At 33.3% G+C, this 11,051-nt stretch overlaps 1 protein-coding gene across 3 annotated transcripts; it reads left to right on the top strand.

Annotated features, from left to right (window-relative positions):
• Window positions 1–320: 320 nt before the first annotated feature.
• Window positions 321–7,628, top strand: LOC103491500 (uncharacterized). 3 transcript variants are annotated; one of them, XR_007822941.1, is made up of 4 exons: window positions 350–1,394; window positions 1,660–2,157; window positions 7,142–7,183; window positions 7,414–7,628. XR_007822941.1 is itself a non-coding variant. In XM_051088425.1 (3 exons), exons 1-3 carry the CDS (start codon window positions 321–323, stop codon window positions 1,669–1,671), a joined length of 456 nt encoding a protein of 151 aa, XP_050944382.1. In that variant the 3' UTR covers window positions 1,672–2,424. The 3 variants fall into 3 exon arrangements, 1 of the variants encoding a protein (XP_050944382.1); XR_007822942.1 differs by having other exon boundaries at window positions 1,660–2,175; XM_051088425.1 differs by lacking the exons at window positions 7,142–7,183; window positions 7,414–7,628 and having other exon boundaries at window positions 321–493; window positions 1,124–1,394; window positions 1,660–2,424.
• Window positions 7,629–11,051: the final 3,423 nt, after the last annotated feature.

The following is an 11,051-nucleotide window of genomic DNA, read 5'->3' as shown; positions in this document are numbered from 1 at the left end:
ATTCATTTCAATTACATTCAAAGAAAAATACAGTATTTAAAGTCTTAAAAATAACTACCCACTAACATCATGACCCTAAACTTTCTCCACTAATCAACATGACCCTAAACTTTCTCCACTAATCAACATGACCCTAGACTTTCTCCATGATTACAAATCATGAATGACTAATTCCTAAGAAATAGGAACAAACTTGGACTAAATTAACTTAACAAAGATAAACACACATGAGCATGTTTCAATCCTAAAGCACTTTCTTAACATATGTAGATGATTTTTCTTACACTTGTAGGCAGACGGTGAAAGAGGACAAGACTCTTATGTATGGGGACTGGAAAGAGAATATCCTGCCTCTTATGATGTCTGCACCTCTGATGTTCAGTCCAGAATTTTTTGACGTCGAACAATATTTTTCTGCTAGGAGCCTCATTTCATCTAGATCTTTCAATATTGATGACTTTCATGGGTTTGGAATGGTCCCTTTGGCATATCTGTAAGTTAATCCATCTTCTATATTGTTATCAATATATATACTTCCTTGCAATTTCTGTTCTGTGCATCGCTTACCTATGGCCGATAGAGTGAGTGAGAGGTACTCACTTCTTAAAAGTCTGGCCAAATGGTAATCCCAAAAAAGAAACGACGGTTTAAGCCATTGTCTGCGCTCTGCCCATTTATGCCATTAAGGTCCAACGCAATTTTCTCTAAATCTTAGTGCCTTTTTAAGAATTCCACTTGAGGCATATATTCTGGAAAGAAAATCCGTCATAGAATCTGTAAAGAGAACACTAAGAAAGAGCCTTAAGACAAAGCTGAGCTGAAACGATCTACCAAAGAAATTACTTGTTGTGGAAGAGCCTTAACAAGCATATATCTGTAACAGAAAACCCATCGTTGAGTTTGAAAAGGCAACACTAGGAAAAAGCCTTAAGACGAGCTGAGCTGAAACAATATAGCTAAAGAAGTTGCTTGTTGTGGTGAGCCTCAACCGCTTTAACAGCAAGCAATAAACCACAATTATTTTGATTTTGGAGCCAAGAGTGGCTCGAGGGTCATTGGAGAAACTTGACCTTGAAAAATAAAAGGTTTTTGATTTCTCACTCTGTCAATTCAATGAATTCAGATTTAACCACAAGACCAATGCTGAGGATGTACATTTTACCTTGGTGTCTTCTGACGTCGAGTCCGATGATAGTACTTCTCAACTAAATGATGTGTATCCATATGACGACAAGTCCAAATGCTGGAATTCTCCTCTGGATAAAGTAGGATCAGATTCTCTTGTAAACGAGGCCAACAATGCAGATGATACTGACTCAGACTCTTCTGATCTCAGAGATGATCCTACAACGCTTGAGATGATTATGGTGAAGAATGTCAAAGCTGGCAATGAGGTTCAAATTCAATCTTTCAATGACTTTTTAATTAGATCTTGTCGATCTCTGTTTATGGTTGGTGGGAAAACATTATTCAGTCTAAGGTTGTTTGGAATAACTTTTTCGTTTCCTCTACTGCACATTAGGTGTGCAATACATATGGGTCTTTGAGAAATGCTGCTTTGCTTCACAGATACGGATTTACAGAAGCAAATAACCCATATGATATCGTGAACATTGATTTGGAGCTAGTTATTGATTGGTGTTCATCTCTATTTTCCAGGCGATACAGTAAAGCAAGAGTATCATTATGGAGAAAGCTGGAGTAATATGGTGTTGATAATGAAAACATTGAATATTTTGAGATATCATAAGATGGGGAACCACAAACTGAACTACTGATATCAATATACATAATGTTGCTATCAGAGGATGCATTTAATCACTTTGATCTAACTACATCAGTTTCTGGGAATTTTAGTGGTGTTATGTTGTATCAAAAGGGAAAGAGCATCTGGATTAAAGATTCAAAAATTAGGAAGGATGTTTTGCTTACCAAAAATGTTCATAAAGCTCGTGTCACTTGCAAATATGCGTGAAGCTTTATATGGTTCAAGTCATTTAGAAGAAGACCTTCAGACGTTGTGTGGCATACAAGATAATAGGAAGTTATATCATTCTTTGATGTTGCATGTAAGCGAGAGGACGATCCTAAAGAAACTCAGATCTTATGCTGTTGTGGCTGGTCAGTTATCAACTAGTGAAAGGCAGTCCTCTTTGAGTAAGAACACTTGAACAAGTAACTTCTTAACTTTTCAGCTCATTTATCTCCAAATTTCATTCAGTCACTTTTGATTTTTTCACTTCAATTATTCTACTTGTCACAGTGAGTCTTTTCTTGGATCTCCAACTTTATTCCTAATTTTATCATTAGTGATGCTAATTTATGGGATCTGTTAACGTTTAGCCGTGTAGCTACCCTACTTTCAAAAGACAGAAGGCTGAAAGAAGAAAACCTTGCATAAATAAATATCTAAACAGTTATTCATTGATTTTTGTTTTAAGAAGCAAAATGTTGTTTTCTTAACATCCTAAACCTCTTTTTTTCCTTTTAAAAAAATTGCTTTGGGTAGTTTCCTTTTATAAAAAAAAAACATAAGAATTTTATATAAAAGTTCTCATTAACAAGAACCAAGAAACGATGAGGTGATAATGGTGAAGTTTCATGAAAATAATAACGTAGAGTTGTACTTAGGTTCTAACCTTTTATTTGGATAATTGTCGGAACTAGCCTGATTAGGTTTTCATCTTACAAAACTAGATCCTTTTTTAAATCATTTACACAGTTCTTTTTTTTTCATCTCAGACAATATTGACCACCAAGGTTTCCGATGGAGATTCCATTAAAATTCTTAGAACTTTTGAAAATTTTCCAAATCTTATATATTTTCAAAATTATTGTAAATTCAATTATTTTGCCAATTGAATCCAATCAGATTCTTAAGTAATTTTCAAATAGTTTAAGTCAATTTCTATTTTGACGATGATATGAATTGCTAAAAGTTGCAAATGAATTTACCGTTTTCTCGATGTTAATATGCTTGAGATCTAACGACAAAATTTTATTTCTTTTACCTATCTTTTCTTTTATTATTGAAAAGTTAATCTTTTCTAAAATTTATGAACAATATGCAATCACTTGAGATCCATCTAAAAAACTATTTGTATGGAAATTAGAAATAATTGGGTTAAAGATTTAAAAATTACGTAAGATTTTGATATAACGTTGGTTAAAAGATAAATGAATTAAAAGAAATTAAAATATATAGGGTTTGGTATAATATTTGAGAATATTAGAAAAGAATTATTAGAAACTCATTATAATCTCTACTAAGATGGACGAAGGCACAAAACAGTTGATAAGTTGAAAAAAAGCTTATTTCTTAACCAAATCTCGACCTAAGATCAACCTAGAAGAATTTTTTAAAAGATTTTTCACAAAAGGTGCTGAGTTTACAAGATAAAAACTTAAACGTGCTATTTCTGACAATTTTTTCATTACTCTTAAATTTGTAGGAATTAAGACTCCAACTTTAATAAGCATCAATTTAGAGTGTTTAGCCCAAGGAGTTGTGAAATAGACATTGAGAAGTAAAAGTTCTAAATTTGCACTCTTAGACCCAAGGAATTGGTGGATCCCACTACTATAAAATATTGATTTATACATTATCAACTTCTTACTATGTGCCCAAGAGTTCACAATTTCTTAAATTTCATCCTTATTCCTCGCTATTCCACTTATCCAAAACACTTCCATAGTTTTTAATATTTATATTTTGTCACGATTTAATCTTTATGGTAAAAGTATATTTAAGATCCAATAATATTATTTTAAATGGTTGGTTAGTAAAATTGATACAATTTCCATGATAGGGACTATAATTGTTATTAAAAAAAAATTAAAAGATCTTTTTAAGTACAATTAGAAGGTGGGGAGATTTGAACCAGAGATCTCTTGTTCATGGAAAAATATAGATGCTAATTAAGCTAAGCTCACATTGGAAATTGTAACGAATTTTAGAGCATAGTGTCATGTAGTTGCTAATTTAAGGAAACTATTAGGCGTGCAACATTAAGGTGTTGTTGCTATCTAAAGAGTAATAAAGTAAGTCTTTAGAGGTTTTAGAATTGCTAGGGCACAAAGAAGTTTGTGAGAGTAAGAGAGAGAGCAACCAAAGTGAGTAAAAGAGATTGAGAGAATGGTTGAAGGAGCTTTATCGATGCTTCACATATATGATTATAAACAGCCCCTTTGGGCTATTTATAGACAAGCCTAACTAACATAGGGGCCTTTAACCACCCTTATATGGTTACTGATGGCAATTCTAGAACTTAGCAAATGATTCTACAAACATTCTATCTTATAATAACTTTCTAGACGCCACCAAAAAATTTAATTGCTTGCTACCTCTTGACTGTCATCATAGGTCTAGATCTTATTCATCACACTCTATTATGTTCTAGAGTCTTCTAGCCTTGTCTAGAGCCTTCACGAGCATTCTGGAATCACCAAGCACTGTTTAGAGTCTTATGGACCTATCTAAAGCCTTTCAAACATGCCTAGGACATAGGTGTAGCTGTTGAACTTGTTGTGCACATTCTAGAAGCTTATAGAGTCTACATGTTTTTTGGAGTCATTTGAACAAGGGTAATCATAAGGAACTCGCGCATTGTCAGAGGCACGCATATCACTCGGTCATGTATACATGGTCATGTGTGCATGCATGTGAGCATCTGCATGGTCGTGCGCATGCCCGAGCACTTGGCCAATGCCCTTAGTTGTGCAAAACATGTGATAGCACGGGCTACTCCAGATGCCTTTGAACTTTGTCGAGGCATGATTGTACTACTCCTTGGCTATGCTGGGGAGTTTTATTTGCAAAAATGTTTTGACTATTGTAGGGCTTATTTTGGCGCATGACACCCTCCTCAACTCAATATCGCAATGTCCTCGTAATGTCTTGCTTGAATTATTCAATTTTGTTTGAGAATTGCCAAAGTAAGTCATTATGTTTCCAACTTGTCACGCTTTTAAGCTAACCTTCCCATACAACTAAATATTTCATGTAGTTGGTGTAAACCTTGGATCTTAGGAAAACTTAAGTCTTTTGAAGAGCTTGCAAGAATAAGAATTGATTAGGGTTAATATTGAAAAGTAACTAAAAGTGTCATTAAAAGTGTGGCATGGTTATTGGAAAAAGAGAAAAATTTTGCTAAGTGTCAAGGGTTGTAGTGCTAGGCATTTAGAGGTTATTTTGATGGTGCATTGAGCAACCAAGCGAAGGAAATAACCTCTAAAGGGGTGTCATAAGGCGTTTAGGCTTGGCAAAGTGACTAAGGCATGATGGAAGGACATTAGGCGAGAAGAGAACCTCTAAATGGGTGACATGGGCGGCTAAGCATGTGTACTTGGCTAGGCAAGAAAGAATGTCACTTAGAGGTTATTTAGGATATTGAGAGGCTAGGTGAGAAGACAAGGCAACATGGTGTTAGGCAAGAAGCATGGCACGCGAGAAGGTCTTGAAGGTTAGCAATGCGTTGACATTGGGCGTTTGGGCTTGTCAAGGGACATTGGGCATTTTCGTTAGGCAAGATCATGAAGAGGTGGATTCAGTGAAGTACTTTACAGGTGTCCTTGCATGCTCAATTTAAATTTTGGCAAGTAGGTAGTGTCAATAAAGACTCATTCAGGGTTCAATATAAATAGGTCAATTTAGATAGACATTCTCCCAAACCACTCATTCGTTGTTGCTGAAATTACTTTCAAAAGATCAAAAAGTGAGTCTAGTTTTTAGACTAGGACTGTCAGACGATTTTGAGCAAAGGAAGGTTGAGTATGAGTTTAAGAAAGTGAGGAAGGTCAGTTTTCAGGTGAATCTGAGCAATGTGCACTTCCGGAAGGCTACAGAACATGTCTTTTAGACTTTGAAGCTGAGATTTTAAGGTAGGAAAGCTATGACATTTTACGGCAATTTTGTAGAAGAATTTTTTCCATTTGAGATCTAAATTTTAGAATACTAACCCCTAACATTAAGGTTCTGGCCAAAAATGACTTTCTAGGCAAGTTTGTAGTTGGCTGAGTGATGGACTATGCTAGGCAAGATGAGTGTGCGATTTGATGTGAGGCACACAGCATGCCTATGCGTGAGGTTAGCACGGACATGCTGGCGCGCGCAGCCAAGGCCTGTCGCCACCACCTGTGCACCAGCATGTACCAAGGCTCATTTTTTGGCCTCTTTTATCATTTTTGAAAATTTTAAGTACACTTTGGATATTTTCATGGTAAAAAAAAAGTTAAATTGATTATTTTACCATATTTTCGGTCAAGAAAAGATCAGGCAAATTTATAGACCAAGAACTTGAGCTTGTATCTGTGAGTGAAAAATGATTTTATTAAAGTGATTTCAAGCATGTTCTTAAGCTATTGTTCATGAATGATTTATCTTAAATGTTTAAGCTATTTTAGGAATGATTTTCAAGCATGTTATTGTTTAAAGTATTTATTCAAGAACTATAGTCTTTTTCCATGTGCTTGAAATCCTTTTGCCACTTTTTAAGAGCATGCCAACAATAAGAAAAACTAAAGAAATGTAGTTTATCACCTCTATTCTAAAGGTGTGGTTTTTTCTGTTATCTTTGTTTGTGTTGATGGAAGATTGGGATGATTTTGGATTTTATTAAGTGGGGTTTCATTTGTTTCTTGGTTGATGATTATAGTTCAGTTTTATTGCCTCATAATGGAAGAGTTATTGAGAAAGAAGACTTTGAAGAAGCTGCAAAATTAAAATTGTTTGTGCTATAGTTTCAACTTGAAGTGGCTAGCAAGGAATGAATGACACTTTTGTTTTGGCCTTTTAAATTTATTGCTATTCTTAGTTTATTTTTAGGTTTACTCTTGATGATCAGAAAACCCGAGTCTCTGTTGCATAATACTTTTGTGGAAAATATGGTGTATCACTCAAATTTTCATCTCTACTGACTATACAAGCTCGTAATTATGCAAAGCCCATTTATTTGCCTATAGAAGTATGTTCTTGTTCTCATATAGTTATATTAGTTTCTATTGTAATTCAACACTCTCAATGTGAAGTTGTGAATTTTCTTTGACATTTATTATATGCTATTGTAGTTCAAAACTCTCTATTGTAGATTACAGCCGATTGATAATGTTGATCTGAAGTGTATAACTTATGTGTTTTTATTAGGTCTTGCACGAATCCAATCTACTATAATGGTGAAGCTACCAAGTAAGTGATTTACATTTACACGACAATTATGAGTGTTATTTTACAACAAGTTATTGCTATGTTTAATGTTACTCTTATGAGTTTTTTTTTAATTTTTTTATTTTTTATTATCAGTTTTAATGACTTCAAAGTTTGACTGTTGCTTTGTCTGTTGTGGGTGTTTGCGCTATTTCCTATCTTTATAACAAGTATTACTTTGAGCTACAATCATCATTTTCTTTTCTTACTAGGTTTTGCAAGAATCCATTGAAGTAGTGAGGTGGCAATTCATTGATTTATAGACCTTTTTGTAAGTTTGGCAGCACAATTTTGGTTCAAACATACTTATTTAAATAGCTTGTTCGTACCAAAACATATATGTTTATTGCTTCATTGTACAAACACTTTACAAACAATTGTACATATATTAAACTATATATATTAAAGCGTTCACCATTTCTTTCCATATGGGTGTGTTGTATAGTACTTTGTGATTATATTGGTATGTGTAATGGCAGAGCGACAAGAAAAACAGGGACTGAAAATAAAATTATGACATTTGAATTTTAAAAAAAAAAACTGTCATGAAAAAGGTTTTCTTGATAGTTAATAAAGTCTTGGTAGGTGAAATGACGACAGTTAATAATGCTCATAAATTATAAATAATGACATTTATTATCTGTCATAAAAGATAAATAATGAAAGTTATTCTCTGGCATAAAATATAAACAATTACAGTTATTATCTATCATAAATATAAATAATGGCAGTTATTATCTGTCATAAAATAAGAAATTCGTGACATTTATTTTCTGTCATGAAAAACACCTTTCGTGAAAGTTTTTTCAAATTGTCATAAAATACTTTTCATGACTGCTGGAACAATGACTGCAAATAACTATCACGAAATCTTTCTATGACAGCATTTAACCATCATCGTTAGCCCTTTTTCTAGTAGTGAAACAATATTCTTGAATAAATATTTTAAACAATAACATGCTTGAAAATCATTCATAAAATAGCTTAAACATTTAAGATAAATCATTCATGAACAATAGCTTAAGGACATGCTTGAAATCACTTCAATAAATTCATTCTTCACTTACAGATATAAGTTCCAAGTCCTTGGTTTATAAATTTTTCCGATCTCTTCTTATCCTAAAATAATGGTAAAATAGCCCAATTAATTCCCTTTTACCAAGAAAATACCAAATGTATACTTAAAAATTCCAAAAACTTCCCAAAACGCCTCATGACATCGTCCGGCGCACATGGGTGGTTGACAGGCCTTGGCCGCGCACTCTGGGTTGCCTGCACTAACCTCATGCGCAGGCACAGTGCGAACCTCACATGGTCGCGTGCACCTTAAGCATAGGTTGTGTGTCCAACAATAGCCAAAAATGCATCACTGACCTGTTTGAACATCAAAACGCCCTCCCATCTCGCCTACCTTACCTTGTCACTCGCGCAACCACCAACTTGCCCAAAAACTCAATTTTCGTTCAGAAACATAACCTAACTTTGACAACTCATAACTAAAAATCCACAACTATTTTGAGGAAACTTCCTTCTACAAAGTTTCTTAAAATCATCTTAACTTTCTTACCTCAAAATATCAGCTTCAAATTCCAAAGGATAGGCTCTGTAGTCTTTTGGAAGTACACCTTACTTAGATTCACCCAAAAACTAACCTTCTTCACTTTCTTCAACTCAAACTCAACCCTCCCTTATTCAAAATTATCTGGCAGGCCTCACCTAAAAACTAGACTTAATTTTTTATCTTTTAAGAGTAATTTCAACAACAACACACGAGTGGTTTGTGAGAAATATCCATCTCAAGTGACTTATTTATACTAAACCCTACATGAACCTTTACTAACACCACTTACTTGCCGAAATCTAAATTAAGCATGTAAGGGCACCTGTAAAGCACTTCACTGACAGCACCTTTTCATCATCTCGCCTAACCAAAATGTCAATGCTCAACAACAAGCTAAAACGCCTTGTGCCAAACCCTTGCTAACCTCTAAGCCTTAATGCTTCTCGCTCAACATCATGTTGCCTTGCCTTCTCGCCTAGCCTATCAACACCTTAAATAACCTCTAAGTGACAACTTTTCTTGCCTAACAAAGTATATATTCAAAGCTTAGCCACCTATTTAAAGGTTCTTCCTTTTTTTGGTCGCCTATACACTTCCAACTAATCTCTAAACGCCTTAACGTGCTTTAAACGCCTAAAGACACTTATTTAAAGGTTATTTCCATCATTTTGGCTGCTTAAACAACTCTAAAATAACCTCCAAAACGCCTAGCCTTTTAAGCCTTAACACTTTGCCAAATTTTTCCTTCTTTTCCAATAACCATGACACACCTTTAATGACACTTTGAGTTACTTTTCAACCTTAACCTCAATCAACTCTTATCCTTTCAAGCTCTTCAAAAGACTTAAGTTTTCCTAAGATTCAGGGTTTACATATAGCCTAAATAGGGGTGCCTAATTACAAGTTAGACCCAATGTCGCCAAATTTTTCATAAATGTCCTAATGGACTTCAATTTTCACAAATGTGGAGCCCAAATGACCAAACTACCCACATTTATTATTAACAATATATTAAAGAAATAGAAAAATGAAATAAGAAAAATGGACGATTAATTATTTAATATTTATTTTCATTTAATTTTAAGATTGTCAATTATTAAATATATCATGTATATATGGTACATAATTAATTCGATTATGGTAAGATTCTAATCAAATTTCCCCCTCAATTATTTTCTTCCAGTAACGATGACATAATATTTGATATATTATACAATATATGATGTATATCATTCAGTCTCTTGGTAATCTATTTAAAAGTATATATAAAAGTATGATAGACATAATGTTTGATATATTATAGACATAATATTTAAAAGTATGATAGACATAATATTTGATATATTATACAGTATATGATGCATATCATTCAGTCTCTTCCTTTTCCTTGATACAGCATTTTGATATAAATTTGTTTTTCGCATAATGTAAAATTTGTTATAAAATTAAAATATAATGTAAAATATGCATACATACATTGTTATCTAGTATTATGTGAAGTATACAAGAGTATGTGATGTATTTAAATTGACAACAGTTTCAGTCCCGTTAAGATTTTACAAATTAACTTCTTATATAAAAAAATCAATGCAAAATTGATGAAATATAATAAGTAATGTATCAGAAATTATTAAGTTAAATGGTATATATGAAAAACAATGCAAATCGGAAGAAAATGATGCAGTATCTATACTTAAGTGAAAAAAATATGTACTCACCTAATAACTTGAAGAAAATAATTGGAATAAGAAAGATAGGACCGAGAGAGATATCAGAAATGAGATAAATCGAACGAATAAAGTGATCGGTGAAAGGCTTCAGAGAGGTGGACAAAGATGGTGAAAGTAGAATACCGAATGAAATTCAATCATTAGAAATTTATTAATCTATTTAAATTGGATCTCTAATAAATAATATCCTATAATTATTAAATGAAAATAAGAAAGTTATTGGAATTGGGAGATGATTAGATTAGCTATGTGAGCATAATTATTGAAGGAAATGAGAATACCAACTTACAAACCTTAACCACCCAATTCTTCTTTTCTTTTCTTTTTCTTTTTAGTTTGACAAAGACGGTGAAGTATATTTGTGCATTAGACCTTTAGATTGGTGATCACTATAGCAATACACATTTTGGAAAGGAGCGTAAATTTCAATGACTAAAAGCTTTTTTGCATTTATATACCCAACAAACTATGATGGGAATCAATAAATTTTGTGGTAATTACAAGAAATAACTGTCCATTTCTCTACATAGATATTCTCACGAGTACTGCAATTCCAGGG

This window comes from Cucumis melo, chromosome 8 (assembly GCF_025177605.1).
Source record: "Cucumis melo cultivar AY chromosome 8, USDA_Cmelo_AY_1.0, whole genome shotgun sequence".
NCBI lineage: Eukaryota > Viridiplantae > Streptophyta > Magnoliopsida > Cucurbitales > Cucurbitaceae > Cucumis > Cucumis melo.
This window is presented reverse-complemented; position numbering and strand designations above follow the sequence as displayed.